Source organism: Schistocerca serialis, chromosome 5 (genome assembly GCF_023864345.2).
Source record: "Schistocerca serialis cubense isolate TAMUIC-IGC-003099 chromosome 5, iqSchSeri2.2, whole genome shotgun sequence".
Lineage (NCBI taxonomy): Eukaryota > Metazoa > Arthropoda > Insecta > Orthoptera > Acrididae > Schistocerca > Schistocerca serialis.
The window spans coordinates 296,256,704-296,273,052 of NC_064642.1; the positions used below are offsets into that span (position 1 = coordinate 296,256,704).

The following is a 16,349-nucleotide window of genomic DNA, read 5'->3' on the forward strand; positions in this document are numbered from 1 at the left end:
CCTCCCCCTCCCCGCCCCAGCCTCCTCCTTACCCCCACCCAGTTGCCACTCCCGTCATGCACTGGTGCTGCTGTTCACACTGTGGTTTCAGGTCTCTGAGACTGCAGACGTATGTGCACGTTGCGAGTGTGTGTGTGTGTGTGTGTGTGTGTGTGTGTGTGTGTGTGTGTGTGTGTGTGTGGGGAGGGGGGGGGGGGCACTGACAAAGGCCTTAATGGCCAAAAGCTTTAGTTGTGTGAATCTCTTTGTTGCGCCTATGTGACTCAGCATCTCCGCTATATAGTGAGTAGCAACTTCCCTTCTCTGGTATTGTTACATTCCATCCTGGATTTTCCATTGTTTGACAACTATATAGATATTTTCCCCATAGATAGCACCCTATCTAAATATAACAAATTATCTCAAAAGAAATTTCATGACACAAGTATAAGGTATATTTTTAGGCCTTTGTGGCCCATATAGTGATTCAATAAAGTAATTTCAAAGCAAGCTAATGAACTCTACCCTGGCATTAGCTCTTGCAGAAATCTGGAACTGCTTTAAATTTCTGGCAGCTGTCAATAACTTAAATAAACAGTGCTCAACAAATGTGCTGTCCATAATGATTGTTTTCAGTGCAGTAATTTGAGTGCAAATCAATAAATCCATAAATCTTTACACAGCTTCCAAGGCAGAAGATCCCATTTGTTTGAAACCTACAACCACACCTTGCACAAGTTCCATTAGATTGCATCAGCTTTCCATGAGCAAGCTCATCTGTCTTGCTTTGAAGAAATATTTGTGAAACATTTGTTGAATGGTCAGCACCAGAGAAAGGTTGCCAGACAAGACCTGTCATACATAATGTATCACTCAAATTATCTTCTTCACACTTTCAGATTCTTGTAAATGAAGAAATTTTGGCACAATTTACTAAAACTACCACTGTGCAAATTAGAGTCTACAAGATTTTGCCATACAAAAACAAAATTGAAAGTATGGGGGAGGGGTAAAATTATAGTACACAGTTAAGTGAGTTTAAAAATGTGTGAAGTTTTTATGTTAAATGTTCAATTTACAGTTCATAATGACAACAAAAACATAAAAAAAGTTTTGCTCACTAGCATACATAGAAGGCCTCCAACCAGCACACTTAATAAATAGAAACATTCTACTGCAAAAATGTGAGGTTATACTTAAGCTTTATTTTATTTTTAATGAAATGCATAGATCAAACACTTAGCAGTAGAAGGCACTGATAGTTACATGAGGGGGAGAAAAAAGGAAAGGTCAGTCAGATTAGAAATAGTGTGCATAATTATGGCCATCAGATTCACATTAATTCATGTTAATCAAGTACTCTGACTTCCTCTTTGCCGCTCTGATCAGATATGAAATAACACACACTTTATTGTCACAGATCGTGTCAGTTTATGATGATTGAAATTACATCGGCCGACCCATGCCGCGGCCTGCAGGAGCATCACCACCACCTGATTTAGGATTTTTTATGGTTTCATCTACAGATAACACAAGGCAAGCTGCTTCACATGCGGCTGTTAATGCATTAATCTTGACAACAGCTGGCTCCCAGACACATGCTTCAAAGTTATCACAGATGTCTTCATTGTTGATGTCCACACCATACCAGCAATTACCTGTAAACATTTAATTGAGAATTATTTTAGCTATGCATGTCAATATTGTAATGTTTTTGTTGTGCCTATGTGCGACTCAGTGTCTCTGTTATATGGTGAGTAGCAACATTTTGTTTATGTTTTACTGAAGTTTAGTCCATGTGTGACAGTTTCAAATGAATTAAAAAATTGTTTAAACCATTTCAACATATTTCAGTTCAGTCATTGTTCCAGAGAATGCCTCAATTATATTTATTGCCCTCACATTTCACATTTATGACATTTATTACAGGAAAAAAAAAATGTTAAATCCATTAAATCTAATTAATTAATAATTAGGCTAAAGAGAAAAACTTCATAGTTTTATTCCAAGACATTATGCTGCTGATCCATCGATACTTCATTCTGGAGTGAAAACAAGACACCCAGAGTCTATATTTTAATATAGAAGACTAACTGTTTCACAGAACATGAGACATTTGACAATCTCAACATATTTTCCTGGTTTGGAAAGTTACTTCTCTCTAAATTGGGGAGGGATTTGTATCCCTTTAGAGTATCTACATGGTAGATGCCTGTCTTTCCAGGTACATACAAAACACTGCTGCTCACGTTAGCATTAATAGAATTCATCATTGTCATCCTATGGTTGAAACAAGAACCCAGAACTGTGAATGTCGACTGGCATAGATCTGTGCCTGTAAGAGTTGACAGTCTAGTTTGATGGTGCAACTCAGTTACCAATCACAGCACAGAACCATTCACGTCATGTCATGTAAATGGATTTTTGGTGTTAGAACAATACTGGGAATGTCTACTTAAATATTTATTCAATATTATTTTTATTATTTTATTTGTTTATTAAGTTTGTGGTGAAAGCTTAAGCTGTTCCACAGCTCAGAGTTTGGGTTAGGTTTAAAGGTGATAATTTGATTGAAAACTGATAAAGCCAATGAATGTACTCCCATAAAGAAGACATCAGTCATACTGCTATTGTAGCATGCTTCAAATTTCATGTACCATATGGAAGGCTGTGATGTTTGCCTGACCTCACGTATCTTGTGCTGGAATTGGCTGATTGAAGCTAACCATTGTTTGTGGTGCAGAAGTGCTGGGAAATGTATCATTGGCAACTAAAAATACTACCAAAATTAAGTTATTTGGAATTAGGGTATTTTCATTTGTCATCACATACATAGCCGCAGTTCTTTACCCTGGAAACCAACAGCCATTTTAAGATAACTGTGAGAAAAAAATATCAAAATCCAATTTCAACATTAGATAATTATGTTACAAATGTTAGTTTTCACATAATGTTAGTTTTTCACATAATTTCCTGTTTCTAATTTCAGGATATCAATTGGATAAATCTAAAGCATTTCCCCATATGCAGAAATGCTGCAAGGAAAGGGAATCCTAGTGAAAATGTGGAGTTTGCAAAAATACAAAACTGTTATAACTGGTCTTGAGATTAGAACAAAGTTTTTGAGATTTGTAATAACGCACACTGTCAAAAGCGATTGACAAACACTAAAATAAAAGCAAAATGATTACCTATAAATGACTCTTATAACAGCAAATAAGATAAAGTAGATATGAGCCCAATCACACATTTTAAATATGAGGTGCGACAATAAAGTAATGAGACTTATTTTCTTTGCAAGATATGGCAACCCTGCAGGCTTGCGCAGGCACAGTATCTTTGACCTTGGTCTATAAGCTGCTTCAAGTCCAAGCGGCACGTCGATGCAACTGCTCAGTCGTGAGTTGTGTTGTAAGAAGTTAACACTTGTTTGTGTCTCTCGTCACAGAAATGGAACCGCATAAGAGCTCAAGTTTTTCATTGGCATAAAATGTTTAGTGAAGGCAGAATGAATGTTGAAGATGAAGACCGCAGTGGACGACCATCAACCTCACTGACAAATATCAACTTGGGCAGGGTGCGTGAACCCATATGATCTGATCGAAGATTATCCGTGAAAATGATTGCAGAAGAACTGAACATCAATCGAGAAACGGTTCACCTAATAATAACTGAGGATCTTGGTATGAGAAAGATTTGTGAAAAATTGTCCCCAAAAATCTCACACCACAACAGCGAGAAACACGGAAAAATGTTGCAGCTGATCTGTTAGAGCAAATGGAAATCACTCAGGATTGTTGAGCCGTGTTATCAGTGGTGATGAAAGTTGGTTTTTTTCAGTACGAGCCAGAGACAAAACGCCGAAGTTCGCAATGGTGCATCAGATCAAAAAAAGTTCGCATGTCAAAGTCAAAAGTGCAATGCATGCTTGTGTGCTTCTTTGATTCCAAGGGAATTGTTCATAAAGAGTGGGTGCCTCCTGGACAAACAGTTAACCAATATTACCACAAAGAAATTTTAGAAAGACTTCGTAAAAGAGTTCTTCATGTCTGTGCCAACACTGCTGATAATTGGAGTCTGCATCACGATAATGCACCATCCCATACTGCTCTGTCAGTACAGCAATTTTTAACCTCAAAACAAATTTCAAAACTACCACAGCCACCTTATTCACCATATTGCTCCGCGCGACTTTTTTCTATTTCCAAGAGTCAAAATGGTGGTCAAGGGATACCATTTTCAAACAACACAAGATGTCCAAAAAGCTGTGACAAGGGCCTTGGAGAATATTACAGAAGATGAGTTCCAGAAATGTTGCCATCAATGGCAGAAGTGCTGGAAAAAGTATGCATAGTCAGAAGGGAGCTACTTTGAAGGTGACAACACTAAACTTGACTGAAACAGTAAGCAACATTTTTTTTTTCACATCAATTTCATTACTTTATTGTCACACCGCGTATGTTACAAATCTGACCTCCGTCTGACCTGCAGCATTTCACTGTCTGCCACCCCCACCATACTATCCCTCCCCCTCCCCACCCCAGCCTCCTCCTCACCCCCACCCAGTCCCTACTCCCATCATGCACTGGTGCTGCTGCTTGCAGTATGGTTTCAGTTGCCAGAGACTGAGACTGCAGTCGTGTGTGTGTGTGTGTGTGTGTGTGTGTGTGTGTGTGTGTGTGTGTGCGCGCGCGTGCGTGCGTTTTTGACAAAGGTCTTAATGGCTAAAAGCTTTATTTGTGACAGTCTTTTTGTTGTGCCTATCTGCGACTCGGCATCTCTGGTACATGGCGAGAAGCAACTTTCCTTTTCATAACATTGTTACAAACCTATAAATGTTACAAGTTTATTCCACTGTATAGACAGTAAAAAATTTATACGTTCTTAATGAAGCCCAGTTTACCAGTAAGTCTATACAGAATTAAGTCCATATGCAACTTTTGAATAAAGTATTTCCATTAATTCACTATGAAAAACAGGATTATCATTGATACAAAAGTCATAAAACCATGAACCCGACTTATTTTTTAAAGGTGTGATAGCTGTGTGTGTTTCATATACAGAAATCCTCAACTGAATTCCATGCTTCACCTCCGAGTTGGGATGCTAGGCGAGTACATCAGATGTGAAGCCGAAAGTTAAAACAGTGACCCTTAAATAATGTTAAACGATTTTTGCTTGAAATGAAACTCAACAACAAAACTACAGCAGCAATCACATCACAGTATAAGTGAAATGCATTGTTGGTAGCTATTTTGTCCACTGCTCTTTTTTAACATGTGTCTAGAGTAGAATCTCTCTGAAAGTTTTTTGGGATTACAAATTCTGAACACTGTATCGGGGAAAACATTATAAAGAGGTAAACTTACAATTTATAGTTATAGAAGTTGTCAAATGTTACTGAGGATATTCTACAGAAAAACACAGTAAATAGTAAAAATTAAAAAATAATTAGCTGCAAACAATTACTTTGATAATGAACCTGTAAAATACAACTTCAGTCGAATTTTCATAATAAATTATTCAAAAAAATAAACAAATGATTTAATTCTTGCTTCTGCCTAGGTGAAATTGTCTCCTAGATTACTGTGCCACTTTATCAAATTCTTTCCTGCATCACCAACAGCAGCTTGTCAAAACAAGCCATGTCCACTCTCATGAAGTTCCAAACTTCCTGCGGATCTTCGAGCCTCAAATTCCTTCATTAATAGTGAATTTATCCCTCTACCTTCACCCTTTCTTCCCGGTCAGAGTCAACCCAAAAACGTCTGTCTTTATATCATTGTCATTGTTATCCTGCCCTAATCCTAATGGTTACAGACACTGCGAGTGAAATATTCAAAAAACGATTATGTCCACCATGTGCAAAATGCCACAGAAATGTAAATTTAGGGTCTGTGTGGTTGTGTGTTCTACTGCTGGAAGAAGAGAAAATGCTCAAAAGCTAGTATGAATGCTGTTGAATTTAAGCATTTCTATGCTCCACACACAGCATTTCTAGGCTCCACACATTGATGTGTTATACAATAGGTGAGCAGTTGCCTTTCCCTTATTTTACGTATTGCTCCATCCCTGATTTTCCATTATTGTTATAAATTTAGGTAAAATATCCTTGAGCAAACAAGTGTAATACAAAACAAACAGTTGAGCCATAATTCAGAACAGTAATAACATAATTCTGTGATAGCTATGTAAGAGAACAATTACTTTAAAAAATAGAAGCCGTGAGCTCTCATTTTTCATAAATTTTTAATTCAAATGAATGACATGGGGTGGGGAGAAGAGAACGAGAAAGAGAGAGAACCAAATCACTTATTTCCCTTCAGTTTTCGGGTGTTATTCCAATAGAGCACATGCATGGATTCTTCGTACCAGGAATACCCTGTAAGTATTGTTAAACACAATAAAGAGGGAAATAATTGGTTAGAGTTAAAAAAGTAGAAGTGGAGGAACATTATAAAGAAGTTTCACTATATTACCAAATCTTAAACTTATGTGGGGGTACTCTACTAAAATACACTACAATGTTGTTGGCAGACAAAAGGATTAAGTGTACATAAACGTTCTGCAATGTACAGAAGCCGCTTGAAAGCTACAGAAATAGATTGTTCTATTTAATCATTTTACGGGGACACAAAAAAGAAATACTATGTCAAAACAGGAGGCTGTGAAACAATATGCATGGTTTTCACATAAGGCAGGTGACATATCACACTTGTGAATTCAAAACATTGGTTCAAAGGGCTCTGAGCACTATGGGACTCAACTTCTGAGGTCATTAGTCCCCTAGAACTTAGAACTAGTTCAACCTAACTAACCTAAGGACATCACACACATCCATGCCCGAGGCAGGATTCGAACCTGCGACCGTAGTGGTCTCGCGGTTCCAGACTGCAGCGCCTAGAACCGCACGGCCACTTCGGCCGGCCTTATAAATTCAGTACGGCATCGTTTCAAGCAGTTACAAAACTCTTTCAAGATTTTTTGTCCACTAAACTAAAACACATAAGAAGCCAGAGACTTAAGAATTAATAAAGATAGAACTTAAAGAACCCTATCAATTACAAACCCATCATTTATTGTCTGGTAATATTACACACAAGATTTACAGAAGAAAATGTGTTGAAGGATCACAAAAATCACCCCTAACTGTGCAGCAACAGGAAAATGCTAACTACATCGTTAAACTGATTTTTCAGCTAGAAAACCAGCACTTAAAACTGTAAAGAAATCCTCTGTGCTCATATAAACAAAGACAAATAGTAAATAAAACCTCTTGGAAACACATTTTTACCAAACTGCACACAGGATGTACAAAATTAGGTACTGTAGCAAGGTTGCAGTCACCTATCAGCTATAAAAACTCCACATCTACATTACTACTACAAAATTCACAATTAACTGCCTGACAGGTGGTTTTTTGAACTATCTTCCAAGCTGTTTATCTGCCATGCCACTCTCTCACTGGAAAAAACAAACACTTAAATCTTTCCATGTAAACTCTGATTTTTCTTATTTTATTACAATGATAATTTCTCCCTACATAGGTGGGTGCCAACAGAATATTTTCACAATTGGAGGAGAGAGATGTGGTCTTGATAAATGGCACTTCTAATTATATGCTTACAGGTTAAAGCAAATGTCAAAGAAATGATAGGAATAAATGCAGATTCACCATATATTGTGATGATAATGAGGTTCTGGAATACGGGAACAGACCACAAAATATCTTTCATTTGCTGTGAAACCCAGCTCGCGCTATTCGTCCACGAGACTCAGAGGGCCATAGACATGGGTTCACAGGTAGATGCCGTGTTTCTTGACTTCCACAAGGCGTTCGATACAGTTCCCCACAGTCGTTTAATGAACAAAGTAAGAGCATATGGACTATCAAGACCAATTGTGTGATTGGATTGAGGAGTTCCTAGATAACAGAACGCAGCATGTCATTCTCAATGGAGAGAAGTCTTCCGAAGTAAGAGTGATTTCAGGTGTGCCGCAGGGGAGTGTCATAGGACCGTTGCTATTCACAATATACATAAATGACCTGGTGGATGACATCGGAAGTTCACTGAGGCTTTTTGGTGTATCGAGAGGTTGTAACAATGGAAAATTGTACTGAAATGCAGGAGGATCTGCAGCAAATCGACGCATGGTGCAGGGAATGGCAACTGAATCTCAATGTAGACAAGTGTAATGTGCTGTGAATACATAGAAAGATAGATCCCTTATCATTTAGCTACAAAATAGCAGGTCCGCAACTGGAAGCAGTTAATTCCATAAATTATCTGGGAGTACGCATTAGGAGTGATTTAAAATGGAATGATCATATAAAGTTGATCGTCGGTAAAGCAGATGCCAGACTGAGATTCATTGGAAGAATCCTAAGGAAATGCAATCCGAAAACGAAGGAAGTAGGTTACAGTACACTTGTTCGCCCACTGCTTGAATACTGCTCAGCAGTGTGGGATCCGTACCAGATAGGATTGATAGAAGAGATGGAGAAGATCCAACGGATAGCAGCGCGCTTCGTTACAGGATCATTTAGTAATCGCGAAAGCGTTACGGAGATGATAGATAAACTCCAGTGGAAGACTCTGCAGGAGAGACGCTCAGTAGCTCGGTACGGGCTTTTGTTAAAGTTTTGAGAACATACCTTCACCGAAGAGTCAAGCAGTATATTGCTCCCTCCTACGTATATCTCGCGAAGAGACCATGTGGATAAAATCAGAGAGATTAGAGCCCACACAGAAGCACACCGACAATCCTCCGTTCCATGAACAATACGAGACTGGAATAGAAGGGAGAACTGATAGAGGTACTCAGGGTACCCTCCGCCACACACCGTTAGGTGGCTTGCGGAGTATGGATGTAGATGTAGATGCTTTTGTGTCAATGTTTACTGCTGGAGAGGGAGGGAGGGAGGGAGAGGGAGAGGGAGAGGGAGAGGGAGAGGGAGAGGGAGAGGGAGAGAGAGAGAGCGCTCACGATTCTTTTTTCTACTTAAAAAAGATTATTTCACTGAAGGTTACAACACAGTTCCTACTTTGGATCACTGCAGAAAAGGAAAAATAATAGGTACATCAATAAGTGAGTATGAAACTGAAAACTGACAGACAGAGGATAGACCACTGGATTTGACAGAGGTCTGTCAGTCTATATCCTATATGTGGAAGAACTGGTCCCTCTTCTAACAACAGTTCATCATACGCTGCTGGAATAATTGTGTCACATGACTGAAAAACAAAGATGGAATCTGTTCCAGTCTGTAAGAAGGAATGACAGACACATGTGCCTAATAAAATGACAAATGTGCCTAATTACAGACCTATCTCACTGATGACTATGTGTGTTAGAATTATCAAACATATTTTGCACAAGAGTATAGCAACTTTCCTGGAAACTGAATGACCACACCACAGAAACAACATGGTTCATACATGCATCAATCATGTAAGACCCCACCTGTGAATGAAATACAAGGGTTTAAAAATGATTTCTCTTACACTCAGTACCCTCTACCACACACAGAATAAGGGTTGCAGAATATGGATACAAATTCAAATTTAGGTACAATTAGTAATTTACCCTGATTCAAAATACCAAGCACTAAGATCCAACCAACAGCTTCATTACTTATTGATGTTGAATTAGGCAAAATTAACCGACCAAGGGGATGCAATAAAGTAGCGAAACCCACTGTATTTCCAGTTGTAAATAACATACCACTAAACTAGTATTCAGAATATTAAACAGACCAAATGGAAGCTAAAAAACACAAGCTAAAAAAGAAGATTTCATAGTGTTGCTGAAAGACTTCACTGCTTAGGCAGGAAAAAAAGTCTTTCTGGAAAACTGTAGCATAGTATACCACACGTAAAAGGACAAATCAACACACTGTAAGAATGAATACTTTCAGTCATATCATTCCAGTATATGTCTAATCACTTCAAAATTTTTCTATAAAATCAGAGAGATGTTGAAATCATCAAACTAAGGAAGGATGAATATAGTGGCTCAACACAACATTGATAATGAGACAACGAGCACAATCTTTCTTTGATTGGATAAGGAAGAAACTTACCAGCCTACCCCCCCCCCCCCCCCCCGCCTCCCTCGCCACATTAACTGCCATACAAGGAGAGGTATTCAGCAATGTGACTGACTTTTGAAAATGGAATACATGGCAACGTAGGTATCCCACCCTGCAGCCATTCATCCTTGTGGGCCCTCGTTTGGGAGTACCTTATGAAAGAAAATTTCAGAATTTTGTGTGATGCTCAAGAACATTCAAAACGTTGTGTAACATAGATTGATTGTGTGGGGTAGTGGATTGGATAATAGCTTCACAGACAGAAGGTCATGGATTCAAATCCCATCAGGTGCAGCAATTTTTTTTTATTTTTAAATCTTTATTGAAATGACTGATCATTATTTTTATTCAATTAAATGGATAAATGTATTTCTTTATTTCTATTCCTTTGTCACATCATTTTAATCACTGTATGAACTTTTTGATTTGTTTCATTTTTCTTTACATCATCCTTTTACCAATCGGAATTTTTGTGAATACTAATTTACTTTTATTGATCTATTATAATCTTCAACTATTTGAAAATTCCGATCTATTGGTTAAAGAAACAAAATATGAAATAATCTATTTATATTTACTGTTAAATGGTACGAAAAATTGTATTTTCGTAACCAGCTGCACAGTAATAATCATACCAATATTTAAAACATAACCTAGGTACCTATTGCACTATGCACAAAATACCACAGATGAATGTTTAAATGAAAGAAGGGTTTATAACTAAAACGAAATTCACGCAAAATGGGAAATAAATATAATGAACACAATAATGTGGACAAAAAAAGGGTGACAGAAAAATTAAATCAAAATTAATACACTAAATTAATTGAAAATACATGAACAAAGATTTCAAGTGGAAAAAGAATGATAGGAATAAAAATGAGAGCAAATGAAGAACTTGATATTATGATTAAAATTATGTGACAAAGGAAAGGAAATAAAAAATTATATTTAAACCAATTAACTGAATACAAGTAATGATCAAAGTCATTTTGATAAAGATTTAAAATTTAAAAAATAAATAAATAAATTTACTGCACCTGACGAGATCTGAACCCACAACCTCCTAATGTGAAGCTAGTATTCTATCCATTACACTACGCAACCAGACCATGTAACACAACTTTTAATGCTATTGCGTGTCACACAATTTTTTTTTTTTTTTTTTGGTCAATTACTCACAAACAAGGGCCCATGAGGGTAAATGGCTAGCTTGTGCGACACTTTGTATCTTAATCTAGAAAACCTTATAAACGGTTTCAAAAACTTTATCCCACCGCTGCGGTCCTCTCTGTTAGTATTCACCTTAAGCAATTTTGGGAAACATCTAAATCTCAATCTAAATGGCCAATCAGTATTAAAATATGCCAGTATGTGTAATAAATAACAATCATAATCATCTCTCTCATTAATATACAGTGGGAAAAACAAAATGTTTCAGAAGACTGATTTCTCAGATAATGATTGGGGAAAATCAGCAATTACAGCTGGTCTGAACCTGAGAAAGGCCCTATACACACAAACTAATTTTTTTCACAAAAAATTATACAAAACATTGACTTTTTTCCATTGTGACAAGTCCATACTTGTAAAGCACCTCAAACTACAGTATTTTATATGATCGCATGGAACCTGTATAAATGATTTGCAACTGAGGTGCTCTTCAGTAGCAACTGCATGCAACATATGGTGCACAATATACAGATTTTATACAAAGGCCATTCAATAATTATCGCAACACATTTTTTTCTACACCAATTTTAGCTGAAAAAGTGCTGAACTTGTTGTGGGACATTGTGGAACATTCCCATTTCAACCCCTACAGTCCCATGAAGTTCCGATGGGTGGCGGCACTATGCGTAGCTTTCAACATGGCATTTGTAACGGAGGTACAGTGAACAAAAGCACAGTAAGCTGTCATGCCAGGAATCTATCACCATTGCAACAAGGTCGTATAAAGCTGTCCGATCTCCCACATGCCTGCTGGTTGCACACACCCTCAGGAAATTGAAGAAATGACTTCAGCTTGGTCGTCACTATGAAAATGCAAATGAACTTCTCCTCCTCCATGACAAAACATGACCTCACACCCAAGTGTGTGCAACTGGTAAGAGCTCACAAAACTTCACTGCACTATTCTTACTCATCCAAACCACAGCCCGGTTCTCGTACCTTCAGACTTCCATCCACTTGGCCCAATTAAGGATGCACCCCACAAGAAACAGTAAGTCGATGATGTGGAGGTTGCTGGAGCAGCAAGACGTTACCTCCAACATCGACCAGTACAGAAGTCTTCCAAAGTAAGTGAATTTCAGGTGTGCTGCAGGGGAGTGTCGTAGGACCGTTGCTATTCACAATATACATAAATGACCTTGTGGATGACATTGGAAGTTCACTGAGGCTTTTTGCAGATGATGCTGTGGTTTATCAAAAGATTGTAACAATGGAAAATTGTACTGAAATGCAGGAGGATCTGCAGCAAATTGACGCATGGTGCAGGGAATGGCAATTCAATTTCAATGTAGACAAGTGTAATGTGCTGCGAATACATAGAAAGATAGATCCCTTATCATTTAGCTACAAAATAGCAGGTCAGCAACTGGAAGCAGTCAATTCCATAAATTATCTGGGAGTACGCATTAGAAGTGATTTAAAATGGAATGATCATATAAAGTTGATTGTCGGTAAAGCAGGTGCCAGACTGAGATTCATTGGAAGAATCCTAAGGAAATGCAGTCCGTAAACAAAGGAAGTAGGTTACAGTACACTTGTTCGCCCACTGCTTGAGTACTGCTCAGCAGTGTGGGATCCGTACCAGATAGGGTTGATAGAAGAGATAGAGAAGATCCAACAGAGAGCAGCGCGCTTCGTTACAGGATCATTTAGTAATCGCGAAAGCGTTACGGAGATGATAGATAAACTCCAGTGGAAGACTCTGCAGGAGAGACGCTCAGTAGATCGGTACGGGCTTTTGTTAAAGTTTCGAGAACATACCTTCACCGAAGAGTCAAGCAGTATATTGCTCCCTGCTACGTATACCTCGCGAAGAGACCATGAGGATAAAATCAGAGAGATTAGAGCCCACTCGGAAGCATACTGACAATCCTCCTTTCCATGAACAATAGGAGACTGGAATAGAAGGGAGAACCGATAGAGGTACTCAAGGTACCCTCCGCCACACACTGTCAGGTGGCTTGCAGAGCATGGATGTAGATGTAGATCTGGCTCAGAGACATTGTCAGCCACAGATAACGCCCAAAAACTATTCATCAAACGAACCGGGAAGGCCCTATGATCAGCCCCTCAGAAAGTTTTTTGTTGCCTGCCAGACTTTGGAATGATCTCCTACTCAACCACGGGTGAGGGGTAAACCTCAGTGCAGGCAGTACCCAGGGCAGCCACAGCAGAGGACCGATCGGAGGACATGTGGGACGTGCTCGACGTCCCTCGCATCCCCGCATTCAATCCCCCACAGTGAAGCCCCTTGGCTGATAGAGGTATTCATGGTACCCTCTGCCACACACCATCAGGTGGCTTGCGGAGTATGGATGTAGTAGATGTACGGTGGTAGCAGATGGGCATACAGCACCCCCCCCCCCACCCCCGCCTATCCCTAGTTAAGGGGCATAAGGCCATCACACTGAACACAAATTACACAACAACAAAATAGTCACAAAAGGAGATACGTTTCAGCTACTCACAGCATCAGTCTTGAGTAAGTGTATATACAGAGAATTATGTACATTTTATGAATTAAGTCCAAAACGCTGCTTCTATTTTGAGATGTTTGTTTAATCACGGCAGGACTGTTTCAGCAGTATTGCCATCATCAGTCAATCTAAAAGTAATGGTTTTATTATATACTATTTCCTAGGGCAGACGATAGCCTACTTGTCATATATGAGATTGACAACCATTCATTTACGGAATCATCGCTGTTTAGTCACTTAAGTGTTTTTCTTAGGTCTTTTGAAGTTATTTTATGACATAGCTTTCATAAGCTATATTTGTTGGAAGTTATAGCCTGAATTTTATTTTTTGTGTGACAATTTTTTGTTTGACGTTTAACCAACGATGTTATAAGTTTACGTCAGAACAGTTACTTACTGATTTCTCTTAGTTACCGTGTTGGTTATTTTTATCTGTGAATGTGTGATTGGTTTGGCTTAGCTTATATCTTTGGTTGTTTATCTGTTTTCATGATCGATGATTTGAATAAAGTTTTCTATATAGATGTTTATGTTTTAGATCTAATTGCTCGTTGAGTATTTGTTGTGGATATTTGTGAACATGTGTGTAGATTTCGACCTCTTCCAGAATATTGAGTAAGCAACTTTTAGGTGTTATATGCAAAATCTGGATTGCTTTTTCAACGTTGTCTGTGGTATGTTGTTCCATTTGTAGGTGTTGAAAGAAGGTTGATGGGTTGCTTTCAGTGTTTCTTGTGTGTTCTCTGTATCTGGTATTAAAGTTCCGGCCTGTCTGACCTATATAGAACTTATCACAATCTTTACACTGAATTTTGTATATACCTGGATTCGAGTGTATTGGTAATTTAACTTTTCCCAATTTAAATTTTTAATTTTTCTTTAGTGTGGTCTATGAGGCATACGTTTGTTTTCTTTAACATTGTGTTTGGTGTATTCAATATGTTGCCTATATAAGTTGTCAGCATATATATGAATTTCTGTCTGGTTTGTGTTTCTTGCTGAAGTGTTATTTCATTACATACTTTTGATTTTAACGATGATGTGGTATTTTTGTCTTATATCTGTTGAAACAATTTGTGATTAAAACCATTCTGTAGTGCCACATATTTTAAAATTTTTATTTCTTTATGTATTGCTTCTTGTTCTAGTGGGAGGTTTATTATCCTATTGATCATAGCATGAAAGTAGGCTATATATGTGCTTTTGGGTGGCACAAAGTAGCTCTTATAATGTTATTTGTTGTGGTAGGTTTTCGGTATATATCGAATTTATGTGTATTTTCAACATTTTTTATGGTAAGGCCTAAAAAGTTTATCGCTTTATTGTGTTCTAGTTCCACAGTAAATTTAATTTTTGGCTGTAATGCATTTAGTGCATTGTGTATTGTGTATTAGCTGGAGGTCTGTGGTATTTCCATCAAGTAGCATTACGGTGTCATCAATGTATCTATAGCAATAAACAATTTTTTTAAATAATGGGTTTGAGTTGTTGAAAAGTTTTTCTTCTAATGAATTTAAGAATATATATGCAATAGTTCCTGAAATGCTGCATCCCATAGCAACTCCTCCAGTTTATGTGTAGAATTTTTCATTAAACAAGAAGCAATTTTGATGTATTATCAATATGAGTAATTCTATAATTTCCTTAGTGCCCATAGTGACCATTACTGAAGTTTTCCTATATTGTACAAAATTATTTTCATTTACAGTTATTGTTTTGTTGACTGGGATGTTAGTGTAGAGGTTTGTTATATCAAAGGATATAAATTTTCCATTTGTTGGTATTTTTATGTCTTGTAGTCTTTTTGCTAATGACCTTGAGTTTATCATGTAGTTTGTCTTGTATGTATAATATTTTTTAGTATGTTGTTAAGTTTTTGACTAACAAGGTATGTTGGGCTACCTTTGCTTTTCACCAATGGGCAGATAGGAACTAATGGTTTATGTATTGCGGGTTGTCCATGTAGCCTTGGTGCTCTAGGGTTGATTACTATACACAATTTTCTTTCGTCATATGTTAGGATAATGTTACATTTTTTGACAATTTTCCTTGTTATCCCAAAATACATAAATCATTAGTTCCTATCTGCCCAGAGGTGAAAAGCAAAGATAGCCCAACATATCTCGTTAGTCAAAAACTAAACAACATGCTAAAAAAATATTATACATACAAGACAAACTATACGATAAATATATGTTGGAACATGTGAGGCAATACTGACCCTACAACTTATCTTAGAAGAAAGATTAAGGAAAGGCAAACCTACATTTCTAGCATTTGTAGACTTAGAGAAAGCTTTTGACAATGCTGACTGGAATACTCTCTTTCAAATTCTGAAGGTGAAAGGGCTAAAATATAGGAAGCGAAAGGCTATTTACAATTTGCACAGAAAGCAGATGGCAGTTATAAGAGTCGAGGGGCATGAAAGGGGGAGCAGTGGTTGGGAAGGGAGTGAGACGGGGTTGTAGCCTATCCCCGATGTTATTCAATCAGTATTTTGAGCAAGCAATAAAGGAAACAAAAGAAAAATTCGGAGTAGGTATTAAAATCCATGGAGAAGAAATAAA

General features: G+C 37.7%; 1 protein-coding gene across 1 annotated transcript in view; it reads right to left on the reverse strand.

Annotated features, from left to right (window-relative positions):
- Positions 1-1,012: 1,012 nt before the first annotated feature.
- The window catches only part of LOC126480958 (T-complex protein 1 subunit eta), a 79,754-nt gene continuing 64,417 nt past the window's right edge, over positions 1,013-16,349 (reverse strand). Inside the window, exon 9 of the mRNA XM_050104388.1 lies at positions 1,013-1,637. Coding sequence (XP_049960345.1) covers positions 1,426-1,637 — 212 coding nt within the window. The 3' untranslated portion in view covers positions 1,013-1,425. The remainder of the gene's footprint in view (positions 1,638-16,349) is intronic.